The following is a 17,864-nucleotide window of genomic DNA, read 5'->3' on the forward strand; positions in this document are numbered from 1 at the left end:
ACACCTAATCACGAAAAATTATCCTAAAGGCATAGAGAACAAGTCTCAATCCTCAAGAACCCTCCAAGGTGAGTTCTTCAATGATTCAAGCATGAATCCAAGTCCCTAGTACCCTTCTAACTTGATGAAATTCATTCTAATGCATAGAACTTCGATTGAAACGTCATTATTGGATGAGGAGCCCTAGAATTCGAATTCAATCTTCTTGATCATAAAAAAGGTATTATATTCATCCCTTAGTTGATTATAGCATTGTATTAATGATTATAAACCACATATTCTTGAGATAAACTAATAGGTTTAATAAAGAGATTCATATGAACTATGGTAGGGTTTTGGATTGTTGACCTAGGATTGTTGTAATCTTATGGTGATGAAGAATGGTGTTAGTTATATCTAATTGAGGTTGAAGAATCACCTAGTGGCAAGAGAATGAGAATTAAGTGAAGAAAACACCATTAAAGGAGATTGTGGAGCTTTATGCCCACCAAGTGTTTGATAAAACACCTAGATGGCCAAAACTTGAGAATTATTGCTAATATAGAATTCCTTTGACTTGTATTGCTATAGATTAAATTTGAAAGAATTGACGAATGTATTTTTACGCTCAAGAGCTGGAAAGTAAGGCTAACTCTCTACGTTGAGGAATGTTGATAATTCTCCCTACGATATGGTTTATTGACTATTACGATTTCCCTCAGAGTTATAGTTGTGCATTAGATCCATGAATAGTTGCAGAACCTCTATTCTCTAGTTTTGTGTTTCGTTCTTAACTTTCATGCCGAACGTTGTGAACTCAGAATGTAATCTAAATAGACTCATGTTTTATACCTATAAGTCTCAGTCTAGAAACTCAGTATGCTTATAAATACTTGAGGCTTCAGGTCTCCTAATCAGTTCTAGAATACATGTCTCAGTTCAATAATGTTCATTATTCCAGGGGTCTCAGTTCTTTAATAATGATTGTTGAATATTGAACTCTTGCATTTTGCCTGAGGGCCGCCTTTGTATTTTTCCCAAGGGAAACTCTTGTATTTTTGCCCAAAGGCACAGTCTCATGTATACATATACTTGGCCAAGGCCATAGACTGACGCACTTACTTGTCCAAGGCCATAGGTTTGTGCATTTATTATTGGGCCGAGGCCTCATATATAAATACAGGAAAACAGAGAATTCAGATGCAGAACGGGAAGTACTCATAACTCCACTTCTCTTGTTCATTTCAGTTTACAGTTTCTGTTTCAGTATTTATTACATGTTTATTTATTGGGCTTCCCTTTCTAGATCACCCTACTTACAGTTATCTCTCTTAGTTGCTTTACATACCTGTGCAATTCAAATGTACTGACGTCCCTTTTTCCCGGGCATTGCATTTAGCGATGCAGGTAATGATTTATAGGACGACGCATTTGCTCGCTAGGATCTCTAGTATCAGCTGATTGGTGAGCCCCAATTTTTTTGGGGCCTTATCATTTATTTACAGCCTTTATAGTAGTTATAGACAGTCAGGTATGATGAGGGCCTTGTCCAGGTAAACAATCAATTTTCAGTACTTCATTAGAGACTTCATAGACTAGAGTAGTAGTGAGCCATAGTCGAAGGCTTGTATGTTAGCCATGTTGGCAACTTTGTTCAGTACTTCCGTACTTCATGATTTATTCAGTCATTCTTTTGGTAGATCATCGTGTGTTAGTTTTATTTTCGCATTCAGTATGTTTTGATATCACATATTGATTGTTAGCCAGTTGGTTCACTCGGTCAAATGTAGCCAAGCATCGAGTGCTGTGTTAGGTCCAGGCCCTGGTTCTGGGCATGACAATAGTCAATCTACCAGCTGGTAAAACACCAATAGATTGCAATTGGACTTACAAGATAAAGTACAAAGTTTTTGGAGAAGTGGAGAGGTTCAAATCAAGACTTGTGGCAAAGGAATATAGTCAACAAGAAGGAATTGACTATCAGAAGTCCTTTTCTCCTGTAGTCAAAATGGTGACAGTAAGATGTTCTGAGTATAGATGCTTCAAGACATTGGCACATCCATCAAATGGATGTGTACAATGTATTTCTTCAATGTGACTTAACTGATGAGATTTATATGGACTTGCCTTAGGGATTTGAGAGTCATGGGGAGTCTAAACCTGTATGTAGACTCATCCAATCCCTTTATGGGCTGAAACAAGTACCAAGGTAATAGAATGCTAAGTTAACAGAAGCATTGGTTAATCTGAAGTTTAAACAAAGCCAATATGATCATTCATTATTTCTAAGGAAGACTGAGCAAGCTCCCGTGTTGTTTTTCGTGTATGTTGATGACATCTTAGTTAATTGAGATAGTCTAAAGCTGATTGAGGAAGCTAAGAAGTCACTACAACAGGTGTTCAAGATGAAAGATTTAGGTGATTTGAAGTACTTTTGGGGGTTAGATTTTGCAGGTCTAATCAAGGCATCCTAATGCATCAGAGGAAGTATTCTTTAGAACTGATTTATGAGCTTGGACTTTTAGCATCCAAACCAGCTACAACTCCTATTGACACTAATGTCAAACTAACAACAAAAGAGTATGACAGTCACACAAGCACAAACACATAAGATCAGTTACTCTCAGATATTGGACCATATCAAAGATTGATTGGAAAATTGGTGTACTTAACCATCACAAGACCAAACATAGCGTTTAGTGTACAAACACTAAGTCAATATCTACAGCAACCAAAGAAGTCACATATGGAAGCAACCCTAAGGATACTTAGATATGTTAAGTCTCAACCTGGACAAAGAATTTTAATATCAAGTAAAGAAATTCAAGTAGTCACAACATTTTGTGATGCTGATTAGGCTGCCTGTGCTCATTCTAGAAGATCAGTGTTACGGTTCTTAATCAAGCTAGGAGGATTACTAGTCTCTTGGAAATAAATAAATAAAACAGTCTACTATATTAAAGAGTTGTGCAGAAGCAGAATACAGAAGTATGGCATCCACAGTTACAGAACTTGTTTGGTTACTTGGCTTACTAGAAAAGTTGGAAATCAAGATTGCTTTGCTTGTTACTGTTTTCAGTGATAGCAAATCATCTATACAAATAACTGCCAATCTAGTCTTTCATGAGAGGACAAAACATATTGAAATAGATTTCTATTTTATTAAAGAGAAGATTCAACAAGAGAAAGTAAAGTCTCAGTATATTTCTACCAAAGATCAGCCTGCATACATTTTGACAAAAGGCTTGACTAAGGTGCGACATCAATATCTCAATACCAAGTTAGGTGTTCTCAATATTTTCACAACACCTAACTTGAGGGGGAGTGTTGAATGATGGATTAATCAGTAGAATTAATAATTAGATTAGTTAGTTAAATAGTTAGTTAATCACAGTTAACAGTTTTTAACTGTCAGTGTCATTGCCGCCAGGTTTGGCGGGTATTCACCCTATATTTCATGTTTCCGTGTTGAAAAAGTACCATTCAGATTGGTCGTATATAATCCAATGGGACTTGGTGCTTTTTTATCAGAATTTGTCTTTCGAAAAAGAGCCGATGACAATCCCGGATAGGCAAGTTAGGAAATTGAGATCTAAAGAGATAGCTTCAGTAAAGGTTCGGTAAGGGTGAGGATCCTCTCTAGTAATTCCTACTCCACTTTTGTTCGGTGCTGCTTTAAGATTATGCCACCTCAATATAGTCATGGTAAGGGTGACTATATTACTTTTATTCTAAATACAATGTGGTCATACATTTTTATAATACTTATCCTTTATATCAATATTTGACCATAACGGCCTAAAGCCAATTTTTAATAAGGAATTTTTTTTTTCATACTTGTTATTATGTAGTATCCTTAAAAAAGATGAAGCCTTTAACTTGTTCTTATTTATAGTAGTAAGAATTGTTTCAAGTTAACAAGATGTTTGCCATGTGTTTGCAATACAATCCATTTGATGTCGCATAAAATTTTATTTACTGATATGGAAATGCAGGTAGTTTAATTCAAGATTCTAAAATATTTCTACTATAAGATTAGGCAAAAATTTTTATAAAGATCATTTACTTTTTTCTGTGCAAACCTCAATTTTGTCTAAGCGAAAACTAAATTATAAAGTTCAAGAATAGGTGTTACTGGTTTGTTCACTCTTAGAACTGATTATTACTGGAGTTAGCTAGAGTACGTTTAAATTTTTGGGAAAAAGAACAAAACACCCTTAAATTTGTCTCGAATTACCAGTAACACACTTATACTTTGCGGGGGTCCTATGACCCCCCCCCCCCCCCCGAACTATTTTAAACTGAAATATTGACACCATTAAAACGTCATCCCCAGATCTTTGTTGCATAGTGTAATACACGCGCCTATTTTTCTTGTACTTTTTTATCTTTCTTTATTTCCCCATTCTTTCTTCTCCAACCATCTCTCCCTAAAACATGATGCTAATTCCATAAATTTTTGGTTGTATTTGTCGATATATATTCTTGTTTCCAAAATTTTGTTGTCGCATTTGATGCCTCCCGTTAAATGTTTTCTTTTCTCCGTTTTTGGATCCTTTACTTACTCGTTATTCTTCCCTTCTTGAATCAATTCCTTTTATGGTGATTTTTGTTGTAAACATCCCCCTTTTTTTTATGGAAAAAAGTTAATTTGAAAATAAAATGTTAGTAACCATTGAGATGTCAACTAATTGTAATAAGTGATACAATACTTTTAAATCTGCAAAAACATGTCTTATTCATCCTGATTTTTCCTTTCATATATCATAATTAAATTCGAATAATAAATAAGTGGGTCAGATTAGATTCAGCTTTGATGAGGAATGAAATTTTAGGGCAAATTATCCATTTAATTATACTTATAATTACATTATTGATATATTAGGTACTGATAAATGATTAAGCAAGTGGCAGGAAATATTTTCCGGCAAGGTGAAGAAATTGAAGGGTTCTCTTTTTCTTTGTTTTGGTTGTGCTATGTGTTTTCCAGAGAACATTGATGGCCGCTCGATCGTCCCGCTGGTAGTGGCATAGCTCATGACGAACATCAGCGGGTATATTTTGTGTATGCCCAAACTGTTAACAAAATAACAATTCATAATCGACAATTAGTAACTAATAAATTAACAATGTCATAATTAACAAATAATAGTAGATGGAGATATTTTTTCTAATTAAATAAGTCATAAACAATTAACAAATTAACAATTCATAAACAATTAACAAATTAAAAATTCATAATCAATTAAAAAATTAACAATTTATAATCAATTAACAAATAATAAATTAACAAAAAAAATTGAAAACAGTAGCACAGCAACTGCCAGCGATCAACAGCACCCCCAAAAAAAATTTAAATTAACGACTACGAAACATTAAACATGCTTATGATATAATGTATTTAATAAAATAATAAAAAAGTTCATAGTATAATACCTTGATCGAAGGTTGTTGTAGGGTTGTTTTAATCGAGTTGTACGTCGATTCTTTTCAAAATTCGACCTTAGAACCTTGCTCCTTGACTTGAATGTACCGAGAATCTAAACTTTCTAAACGAAATTTAAATAGAAAATAACATTTTTGGAAGTGGGCCTGAGGTGTTTTGGACCTTTAATGGAGGTTTTTTGTTTTTTAAGAGTTGGTTGGGTTGGGTCGGGTGGGGGGGGGGGGGGGGGGGGAGATACCAGTGGTGGAGCCTGATGGGTTTTATGTCGGGGTCTAGAGCGCAGTAAAATACTACGTCAAAGGACTAAATAACGTAGTATTTTACTGCGTTAAAGGTATTTTTGTATCACTTTTTTTTTCCTGAGATATTTTGGTTCAACTCTTTTTCTTTTGAGTCATTTTGGTTCCGGACTCCTTTAAACCTTAATCTCTCCGACTTCCAAAACAATGTCTATTACACTCTCAGTTCTCTCATCTTCAACCCCATCATTACAAAAAACCCCACAAAATCCCTTTAAACACTTACCCTCGTAACCAAATTCTTGATTTCCCCTTATCTATAACCAGAATTAACCATCTAACATACAAATATTCATGTCTTTTTGCTAGTAATTGTGGGTTTTCATTTAAAATGGGTTTGTTGTAAAAGCTGAAAGCAGTGTTAGTGAGTAGATAAAGGACCAAGCTGAAGATGCTGACATGACAATATACAAATTATTTACACTAAGATGTATTTAACCTAGGGTGTGTTTGGTATGGATGGATGTTTGCAATTTTTTCATATTTGATTAGTTAAAATTTTTGAAAAATATTCTCTCTAAAAAAAAAAATTCATAAAAAATGAAAAAAATGACTTTCCAATAAAAGTAGGGAAATAACATCCGCATTGATCATCTCCTCTCTACACTCATTCCTACCATCATAGCCCCCATCCACCCCTCCCCCCACCCTGCCCGCCGGAACCAAAATGCCCCTAAAAAAACCATTTTGAACCAAAATACCCCAATAAAAAAATGTTGCAAAAGTACCTTTAGCGCAGTAAAATACTGCGCTATAGCACTTCACGGAGACGGAGCCGTTAAGTGCTATAGCGCAGTATTTTACTACGCTATACAAATGTTTCTCTCACATATAGCGCATTATTTTACTGCGCTATAGGACTCTTTCTCTCACCTATAGCGCAGTAAAATACTGCGCTATATGACCCAACTAAAACCCCGTCGGGTTCCACCACTGGTCCCTCCAGTGGCAAAAAAAATTTGAAAAACACCATTGGAGGCGATACCAAAGTGGTCCCCACATCCAAAAAACGTCATTTTCTATTAAATTTCATCCGGAAAGTTTAGATTCTCGGTATATTCAAGTCAAGGAGCAAGATTCTAAGTTCAAATTTTGGAAAAAAGCGGCGTATAACTCGATTAAAATAACTCTACAAAAAATCATCGATTAAGGTTTTCTACTATGAACTTTTGTTATTATTTTGTTATATACATTATATTCTAAGCATGCTTAACATTTAATCCTTGCTATTTTCCAAAATAAAAAAATCCATTTTTTTTTTGCTCTTGTTCGGACTGGGCAGTGGCTTTTGCCACTGTTCCGATTTTTTTTTTTTGTTTAATTCATTATTTGTTAAATGTTTATGAATTATTAATTTGTTAAATGTTTATGAATTGTTAATTTGTCATATGTTTATGAGTTGTTAATTTGTTAATTATTTATGAATTTTTAATGAATTATTATTTTGTTAATTGATTATGAATTTATTAGTTGTTAAATATTGTTTATGAATTGAAAGAAGTTGATTGGTAATGAATTATTATGTTGTTTACACTTTGTTTGGATGATTGTTATGTATTGTTTTGACATTTATCGTATTGTGTTGTATTGTATAGGACCAAATCAGTGGTTACATAAAATAGGACCTTTCGTCGTTACATAACAATAAAATTAAAGTAACAATCAAAGCAAACATTTTATTTAAACTAACAACATAATATAATACAATAGGTAACAACCATCCAAACAAGTTGTAAATGATAATGAAATGTTAATCTATATAATTTTAAAAGCGTGAATATATATGTTAAATAAAAAAATATTATCTTAAAAAGAATAGTTAAAGTTCTTCTTTTCATAAATACATAAGCTAACGAAAAAAATGTAAAGTTTGTAGGAAAATATGTGGTCGACGAATATTACTGCTGAATTTCGATTCCCAAACTAATTAACTTAACAAGTCTTTGCCATCACATAATTCAAAAGTAATTAACTTAAAAATCTTTGCCATCACATATGTGTCCTTACTATCACATATTAAATTTACTGCATATCCCATGTTAATTATTCACAAGATATAATAGTACATAATTCACATATTCCCTACAAATTATTAATTAGTTAATAGAATTTATCTTTCATTTCAAGAATAATGACTAATTTAGTTTGTACAGACCAGACTCTTTCATGGATCCGAATGTTCCCCTTGGGCCCGATGTTCCCTCGGCGCCCGATGCTCACCCGGGGCCCGATGATCACCCGGGGCCCGCTATTCACCCGGGGCCTGCTGATAGATCAGTATTATCTTTGCAAGACAATCATAGGTCAGAGTTATTATGGGTCGGTACTATAGGGATATCTACTAGGCTCCGTTCCCGTAGGCTGCAGAGAGCGTGGGCTCTTTTACGTGAGCACCCCCACACCCTCGCGTGTTGGAGATATTATTTCGGGGCGGCATCTACCGTTGCATGTCCGTTGGTCGAGTACAGCATGATTGGGCGCTCATCACGGCCATGGTTGAGCGGTGGAGGCCAGAGACACATACCTTGCATCTTCGCACTGGTGAGGCCACGATTACACTTCAGGATGTGGGGGTTTTCTTTGGATTGCGGGTAGATGGAAAGCCACTATACACTCGGTACGAGCCTCCTCCTGGTCAGACGTGGGTGACAGAGTTGACTAGGTTCACCCACTTCGTGCCTGATGCCACGGCCCAAATATCGGGACAGAGTCGGGTTCAGCTTAGTGCACTCTGCACTTATTTGGAGGGTCTGAATCCGGTTGTGGACGGCACCCCGCAGGACGATGTTGATCGTCATGCCCGTTTGTACCTGTTTATTATATTCGGGGGCATCTTGTTCCCGAACTTATCGGGTGCCTTTTTCAGTTTACGTTATTTGGTTTTCTTGAAGCATCTGGACCGCTTGGGAGACTACAGCTGGGGTGGTGCTGTTTTGGCGTATCTTTACAGATGCCTGTGTCGAGTGTCTATTGGTGCTATCAGAGATGTGTGTGGATTTTTTGCTCTTCTCCAGGTAATATTTTAAGTGTGCGTTCCTTTAATGTAAACAAACCTCTTGAAAGGACGACTAAAAAATTGTATTTTCTAATATCGCTTACAGTTATAGGCGTGGGAGAGGATGCTACCTTTTCAGCCCGTACCTAGGCATCACCTCGAGATTGACATGCCTTATGCGAGGAGGTGGACAGCGAGTTTTGACCGGGATGTGGATACGCACCACAATATTCTTCCATTCCGGGACCAACTTGATCACATGACGGACGATACGGTAAAACTATTTAAATTTACATTAATAATTTAATTAAACGTCTTTTCTACTTGGTGATCACTGATTTGTATTTATATGTTATGCAGCTATTTATATGGACGCCATAAGCTGCTATATTAGATGGTTTGCCGCCCTTCTGTAGGGCAGGTCAGGGGGTTTGGAGGTCGCGGTGTCCATTGATACACCTGTACATCGTAGAGGATCACATGCCCGAGCGTGTCTTACGACAGTTTGGGCATACACAGAGTATACCCCGTGATGTCCGTCATGAGCTCTGACACTACCAGCAGGACGATCGGGCTGCCGTTGATGATTAATTTTTGGCTTTGATGGATGTCCAGCTCCACCGTTGAGAGAACAGGTTGGGCACTTTAGCGGTGGTCGGCCAGTTGATTCCCATTGAGCATTACATGCGCTGGTATCATCAGATCACATGCCGATTGATCGGCAACCCAGCTTTGCGTCCCCCTAGGGATGTAGGATACTCAGCACTCGCGGGGCAGTACGAGACATTGGTAAGTTTATCGTATTTAGATTTATTTAATTGCATTAGTTGTTACGTTTTAAAAATAAACATTTTTTTTGTTAAACACAAATGCAACTGGTGGCCGTACAGTGTTTACGCATCTTGGGGTTAGAGCATATGCCTTACCCTGGGCTTGCGGGGCTTTCCGCGGAGATGGTACGGATATCCGAGGATGGTATCCGGCAGGCAGGCGAGATTAGGCGCATGGCGGAGCCTATTCCGGAGGCTAAGTATCAGGCAGCACCGGGAGGAGGACCGGGTGCTCCCAGAGGAGGAGGCCGTGCTGGCAGAGGACGCCGTGCTGCCGGAGGACGTCGTGTGCGTAGAGGACGCGGCGCTGCTGCTAGAGTACCTGGTGGTGGAGGACACCATCTGGTAGATGAGGCGGATGAGGCCGATCCCATTCCAGAGGGCGTTCACGGTCTAGTCCATCCGCAGCCGTTCCAGGCCGGTGGCAGCTCACCTGGGGACTCACCTACGTTTACGTCGGCGCTCTTACTTGCTGAGATACCCGGGTCTTCATCACAGCCGAGCCAGAATGCATACATGGAGGAGCGTGATAACGTTGATTGGGCGGCGTTACGCGCTTCATTAGCTGATGAGCGGCCTGTGAGGAATTTAGAGGGAGCCAGGATTCTTGACTTCGATGAGTTTTTGATCCCGGTTAGTATTTAAAATACTTATTTGTTCCTTTAAAATTATTTATTTTAAATATATATATGTTACTCATTGTTTAGTAATATTTTATATTTTAGAATTCGGCGCCAGCGGGTCCACTAAAGGCACCCACTCAGTCATTTTCTCATGGGCCTGCCGAGCCAGCGATGTCTTCCATGTGATTGTCGAGCCACATGTAAGCTTTTTATTAAAATTAGTTTTATTCAATATAAGGTCAATATTTAATATACATATTTGATTATTTAAAGTACTTATTTAAATATGTATGTTACTTATTATTTCATTTTTTTCATATTTTAGGATTCGGCGCCAGTGGGTCCACAGGAGCTACCCATTCAGGAGCATTCTCATCAGCCTGCCGAGGCGGAGGTGTCTTCTCATGAGACTATCGAGGCGCATGTAAGTTTTTTACTTAAAACTAATTTTATTCAATATAAGGTAAATATTTATTTAATTTTTATAACCTTTACTTGGACTTCGAACAACATCTCGTCCAGGAGACTATCTCATATTCACCACCACACCCATCTCAGGAGCCTACAGACCCATCTCAGGAGCCTACTCAGGCGCCCGTTGACACACAAGTTTGATTAAATAAATAACGTTTATGTATTCAATATAAATAAGAAATAGTACTAATATTTATATACTTTTCAGGTTCATCCTTTGGCGCCTGCGGTGGCGACTCCCGACTAGGAAGAGGTCGAGTTTCCAGACCATCAGCCTGAGGTTCTGAGCGTGCCAGCGGGACTAGATCCCAAGAAGAAGCACGTTCTAGTTAAGGGCGCAAGGGCTAGGGGAAGAGAAGATGATCATGACTTGGAGCGTCCGGTTATTAAGAGGAAAAAGGGCGATAGAGACGATGGCTAGGGCGGTGGGGATGGTATGAGCCTTAGGCCTAGGGATAGTCTCCGACATACTACATGTGGGACCCATCCTCGATAGTGTATATACATTAGTGTTGTACAATTTATCGTAAATATTATCTATTTTTTGCGTATTTATAAATGTTATCTTAGTCTTTATTATTGTTTATAGTTTCACATCCTGAATTGATAATTAAAAAAAAACGTGACACATTCGAAATAAAGTTAAGCATTAATTTAAAAATAAGACGAAACCCTAAAAGATAAATAACTTAAAGCTAATGACTACAAGTCTTCAAACAAAAAAGGACTTCGAGCACTTTTCAACCACTAAAACGACAATCCGCAGTATTGCGTATTCTTGATGTGTTGAGCCTATTTTATTAATTGTACAAATATAACTAGAGTTCTATATAAAATATTGAAGTTCCGGAATCTCAAAGCATGATTAATATACGGCTAAACTACGTAAAAAATATAAACTATGTAAAAAGGAGTGAAAATATAATGTTTTGGAAAATGGCGGAGTCCTATAGCGCAGTAAAATAATGCACTATAGGTGAGAGAAACATTTGTATAGCGCAATATTTTACTGCGCTAAAGGTACTTTTGTAACATTTTTTTTTGTTGGGGTATTTTGGTTCAAAATGATTTTTTTGGGGCATTGTGGTTCCGGACTCGCTCGCTCCACCTCCATCTCCCAAACACACCCTTACACTCAAAAAGAAGACCAAAGATTGCGGGTCGGGCTCATCGGGTTACCAAGTTTTTGCAAAACCTTAAAAAAAAAAAAAAAAAACCCCACTCTTCAAAGTGACCAATTGTCCAATTTTCTTGTAACTAAGTAATGGCACAGCTCTAAAACCTTAACAACAATGTCTATTACACTCTCAGCTCTCTCATCTTCAACCCCATCTCTCAATAAAACCCACAAAATCCCTTTAAACACTTACCCTCATAACCAAATTCTTGATTTTCCCTTATCTATAACCAGAATTAACCCTCTAGCACACAAATATTGTGGGTTTTCATTAAGTAGGAAAAATGGGTTTATTGTAAAAGCTGAGAATAGTGGAGTAGATAAAGGAAACAAGAGTGTTGAAAACAAAGCTGAAAATGAGGTACGTGGAGAGAGTACAATGCCTGATAGATTCAGGTATTTGATGAAAGAAGCTCAAGATAAACCTGTTAGATGGCCTTGGTTCATAGGTATGTTGAAAAAGCTTTATTATATATTCTTTTTTTTTTTTTGAATAAAATTGGCCCTTAATATCATATAGTCGACCCCAAGTAAGTGTAATTTATTGATTAATATGCCTGTTAGATAGCCTTGGTTTATAGGTATGTCGAAAAAGATTTGTTGTATATTCTTTTTATGGAATAAAATTGGCCCCAAATAAAGCAGAATGCATGTAATTATTCATATAGTCGACCCCAACCAAGCGTAGTTGATTGATTGATATGCCTGTTAGATGGTGTTAGTTTGTAGGTACGTTAAGAACCTCTATTGCATATGCTTTTTTTTTTTTGGAAGAAGATTTGCCCCAAATAAAGCAGAGTGGATATAAATGATTCATATAGTCGACTCCAAGCAGGCATAGCTGATTGATTGATATGTCCAGAGGTGGAGCTAGGATTTTGAGCTTATGGGTTCTGAATTTTAGAAAAAGATAGCTTACTAGGTTCTACATAAATTAGTTATTCCTATTAAGTGAATGTTTAAACACAAACATGGTGTTTAGACCGAAGCTACTGGTTATGCCCAACCTGTAGACGGGCTTGTAGCTCCGTCCTGGATATGTCTGTGATTTGTGAAACTAATCTTTTGGTAGTCTAATGATACTTTTGCTTTCCTTTTTCTGTTTTATTTAGTTTGATGTTTCAAATGCTGACTATTTCGTAATTGTAACAAGATGAGGACATAAAATTAACGGATAAAAGAAATTGAGATGAAGATAGAGATCATTCTGTGAAATGGACGAAGTCTGAATGAGTGCTGCTCTTATTTGAATGAAGGAAAAAAAAAAAAAAAAAGAGGAGTCTTTTTAATATAAATGCTGATTTGCGTAGAACTTCGTCTTGTTTGGTTGCGGTTAACTTCCATCTAAAATGGAAATTATAGACATTTCCAGCTGCAAGTCCTATTAGCCTAAATCGTGCATTTTTCTATTAGCTTCTCTTCTGTTTCTGTCTTGGAATTTAGATTTTATTAGAAAAGCACCAGAAGGAGGAATTGAACTTTATACAATTTCAAAACCCATAAACTACTCAAAAGTGGTCTTGACAATCGACCCAAAATAATGCGCATGATATAATCTCATACCCATTACATTCTCAAAAAAAAAATCTCATTCCCATGTCCGCTTTGACACAATTTATTTTCCTTTTAAGGATCTTTTTATCACTATTTACACTCCATTCTGGGTGCCTCAGTTACCTTTACTTTACTACTAGTTACTTTTTGTTCTAGTCTTCTTAGGTTCTCCTGTAATTATACAAGACAGTCTGCTTTCTGCAACAGTGCTCAATACACGGCAACTGTGTTCATTCATGCAATCAGCATTGCATAGATGGATTATGCAGCCCAGACATATTCTTAAGTTTGAGAACTAGTTTAAATCTTAATCCACGGAGTATGTCAATAACAAACCTATAATATCATCCAAGTTCCTAATAATTGAGTGGTAGAATCATAATTTTTGGAGTGGGATGAGAGCCTTGAGGTCTCAGGTTCAAACCCCAACATAGACAAAAAACCTAAGGAATTTCTTCCCATCTGTCCAGGCCTTGGTGGATAGAGCTACCCAGTACATGTGCGGGTGGGAGGGAGGTAGCAAATACCCCGTGGAATTAGTTGAGCTGCATGCAAGGACACACACAACCAAATCCCCCCTCTTCTCTGTCATTGTATGTTTTAAAGTTTAAACACACACACACATAGCTGAATGCCCAGTCTAGGCAGAGAGTTATGTAGTTGATTATAGTTGCTGCTGAGTTGTTGAGTCATGTTAGAGGTAATGCAACTACATTTTTGAGCCTTACATAAGGAGGTCACTGTTTTCTTAATCCAATGACTGCCTCAAAATCAAGAATTCCTCAAAATCTGATGATGATGATATACTATTATGTCTTTGTTTGGACTACATGATTGGTACATAGGCTGCTTGAAAGGATTATTTTCTGTCTCTTCCACGTATGTTTATCTTTTGTTTTGTAAGCTTGATAATATTTCTTATGCAAGTAGAAAGAGAAGTCCAAGATGCCACGTAGTTTTGCCGGACAACTTGCTGGGCACATGTATCTGTTGTAAGAGTATCATGTACTTGTTGATCATTTGGAGTATGTATTGGTAAAAATATACCAGAAGCAAAGACTATTTGACTATGCACATGGCAAGCATAGAGAAGACTACAGTCGACCACCGAGTCAGTCAAACCAAGGACTTGTTTGCCCATCCGATAATCAGCTCCCGGTCGCTTCACTCGCACCGGACGGCAAAGGTCCGGAACGATCAGTCCGGAAGGGTTCAGAGTGCCCGGGCAAAAGATAATGCCAACAATGCCCAGATCCCGAGATAACCTATATTCCAATTCATGCGCACGATCTCAGCCATGTAACGGGTGAAACGGGCGAGAATCACTGAAACAGTTACCACTAGCTTATCCTATGAATTCCCCCACTTCCCAGCATTGTAGATATCTGAATACACACGTTACTATACTTGCTACTATTATAATTGCTCCAGTTATTGCCATTCTTGACCATTGCTCGCCATCCACTGGCCGGAAAACTCAATAAGAATCTCCTTAACTGTGTTTTTCATTATTTAACTTGATTATCTAGTTTATCGTTATTCCCGCGCTATTTAAACAATATTCATAACGTTAGAGGGTTGTTATGATTTGGATCCATTGCATTGCTTGTGACCCAATTTCATTAATATAACTGTTTGACCTAATTAGGCTAAACACAGTACTTAACTAACTCGGTAATTGTTGTCAAAATGCAGCATTGGCCTTTCTTCTATATGCCTGGAGGACTGTCTTGTGGGAACTGGGTAACTGGAAAAAGGCTGTCGGTGCTGTCTTCCGATTTCTCATTTACATCCCGAAACTTGCATTGTCCATTATATACTACTTCATGGGGGATCAGATCACAGCTATAATTAGATTTATCGAATCAACACTTTACTCCCTTCGAGCTTTCTACTCCAGTATAATTGCATATGCACCAATTCAAGAGCTGACAACAATCATCGTTTTAGCATCTTGTGTACTTGCTATTGCTGAAGCGACAGTTCCAGATTCCGTGAACAGCCAACAATACCTTCTAACAGCAGCTGGAATAATGGGATATGCTGCTGTGAGAGGTTATATCTCGGAGCTGTTCTTTTGGTTTTTACTCGTAGGCTTGTTTGTCTTTTCTCGATTTATTAAAAAAAGAGACTATGTGTCTTCTGCATTGCCTGCTGCTGCTGCATTAGCTGCGGTGGGACAACCTTGGGTTAGATTTGTAGTAATGGTTTCTTACGCTGCTTTGGCCGTTGTGCAACATTCTAAGATGCCTTTGAATAAAAGTGAAGGTGAAAATATCGGTGCAGTTAGGAAGGTCCTGTTTCCTTTGATATGTGCTGCAATGGCTATTGGTGTCCGACTTGCTGCAAAGTGGGCTGGTTATCGTCATTTGACTTGGATGATCGTTTGATATGCAACAAGCCTACTGCCCGTTTTTTGTGCTGATAGAGCATTCTTAGTTGTTAGTTTCTACAGTGACAAGATGTTTCTCCTTTGGCAAAATTGCTTCTTGTTTTTCTTGTTTTGCCTGTCCAGTTCTTTTTGAATAACTTATCTTTACAGAGGGTAATTTTCTTTCAAATTCAACTTATGTTCTAATTGCACTGGAGTTGTAGGCTTTGTTGCCCCAACACTATATGAAATTGCTCAATTTTGCCCTAGGTTATGTTTATGGTCCGCTCATACCTTTGCCGTTAGCAGCTTATCTCATACTTACCCTTGTAATTAATGGAAACTTCAACGCGAAACAGATTTACTCCACTTGTTCAAATTTTTCGAGAAAAAAGGTCAATATTTATCTCTCAACTTTTGATTATGATTCAAAATCATACTAGGATAGGAGCTCTGTTAGGGATCAAGGGTAAAAACAAAACTTTTTGTAATGACAAGGTTAATATTAAACGGCAACACTAAAATAAGGTAATGGCCAATTTAGTTGGGTTTTATGGATTGTTATTTAGTTGGGTCGGGTTTAAATGATGGAGCAAATTTAAAAAATGATTTCGAGTTATTTTGGGAGATAATTTCCGTCAAGACAGGGGTATATTTGAAAACTTTAAGCATGAAAGGGGTATTTTTGATCCAAAATAAGTTCAGAGGATATTTTTAGTTCTTTTTCCAATGTAGAGGGGTATTTTTAACCCTTTTCCCTTTAAAATATGATAAGGATGACCATTTTAAAGAGGCGAGGCGTAAGCCCCGTGAATCTTCAAAATTTTAATTTATAATGTTATAAAATAATATATTAACACAAAAATTATTTAAAAAATACATTGATAGTTTACAAAAATTAAAAAATGATCAAAGAAACTCGTAGAAAAGAAAACTTCCAATATGATTTTACTATTATAATAAGGCAAGGATGTAAAATCTATTATAAAATGCAAATTAACTTTAACATCGTAAATTTTAAACAACAAAAGAATGGCAATTTCTGAACATGCATTACTATCATACTCAGGGGCGGATGCAGTCAAGGCCTGGGGCGTTCACCCGAACACCCTTGACAAAAAATTACAGTGTATATTTAGGGTCAATTTTATGTGTTCATGTACATATATTGACTTTTGAACACCCTGAACAAATGCAAAAATTGGTTCATTTGTTTTTTCGAACACCCTGATTGAAAATCCTGGATCCGCCATTGATCATACTATGCAATTTACCTCCCTGAAAGAAAATAGATTATAAAGTGTATTTGTATTATAATTAAAACATCACTCCTTCATGAATAAAAATAGAATTACTTTCAAATATCGACATAATAAAATATGATAATTTTGAGACATAAGACAAAAACATGAAGACCAATGACAAGCGAATATGTAAAATTTGGCTATTTATTTTTAATATAAATTTTTAATTGATATTCACCCTCACGATATTTTCAAATACTAAATATGCAAAAAGCGGCTTATTATTTGAGTTACTCTCAATCTTTTTATTTCTATACATGAAAAAACTATTAAGCACCATTTATATATTAAAGAATTATGAGAATGTTAATTAAGGAATTTGACACATAATTTGTGTAAGAATCGTTAGGCTAGCGTCTAACGTATTTACAGCATACAAACGCTTAGGGGTCGTTTGGTGCATGGTATATGCTGGAATATCCTAGCACTAATATTTTGTACCATGTTTGGTAGAAGGTATAAATTTATCCCGGGATAATTCATACCTTCTACCAAACAGAGTATAAAATGAAGCATAATCTTAAGGATGGGATATCCCACCTTATCTCACTAACCTTGGAATTATTTTATCCCATTTCCCAGATGGGATAAATTAGTCCCGGGATTATAATCCTGAAATTATAATCTCGGGATAATTTAGTCCGCGTACCAAACAACCCCTTAGGGCGTAAACTTCATAGAACTAAGCCCAAACGTGTGCTCAAGGGCGTTTTGCCAGCCCGGATTAGTCCCAAAACTGTCTTTTTAAAAGCACTAAGGATAACTTATCTTTCCTACCAAACAATTCCTCCCAAACGATCCCTTAAAGATTG

At 36.9% G+C, this 17,864-nt stretch overlaps 1 protein-coding gene across 1 annotated transcript; it reads left to right on the forward strand.

Moving 5' to 3' along the window:
• The first annotated feature begins 11,862 nt into the window (after window positions 1-11,862).
• Window positions 11,863-16,017, forward strand: LOC132630735 (uncharacterized). The gene is made up of 2 exons (XM_060346313.1): window positions 11,863-12,272; window positions 15,073-16,017. Exons 1-2 carry the CDS (start codon window positions 11,939-11,941, stop codon window positions 15,765-15,767), a joined length of 1,029 nt encoding a protein of 342 aa, XP_060202296.1. The 5' UTR covers window positions 11,863-11,938; the 3' UTR covers window positions 15,768-16,017.
• Window positions 16,018-17,864: the final 1,847 nt, after the last annotated feature.

The sequence above is a fragment of the Lycium barbarum genome, chromosome 1 (assembly GCF_019175385.1).
Source record: "Lycium barbarum isolate Lr01 chromosome 1, ASM1917538v2, whole genome shotgun sequence".
NCBI lineage: Eukaryota > Viridiplantae > Streptophyta > Magnoliopsida > Solanales > Solanaceae > Lycium > Lycium barbarum.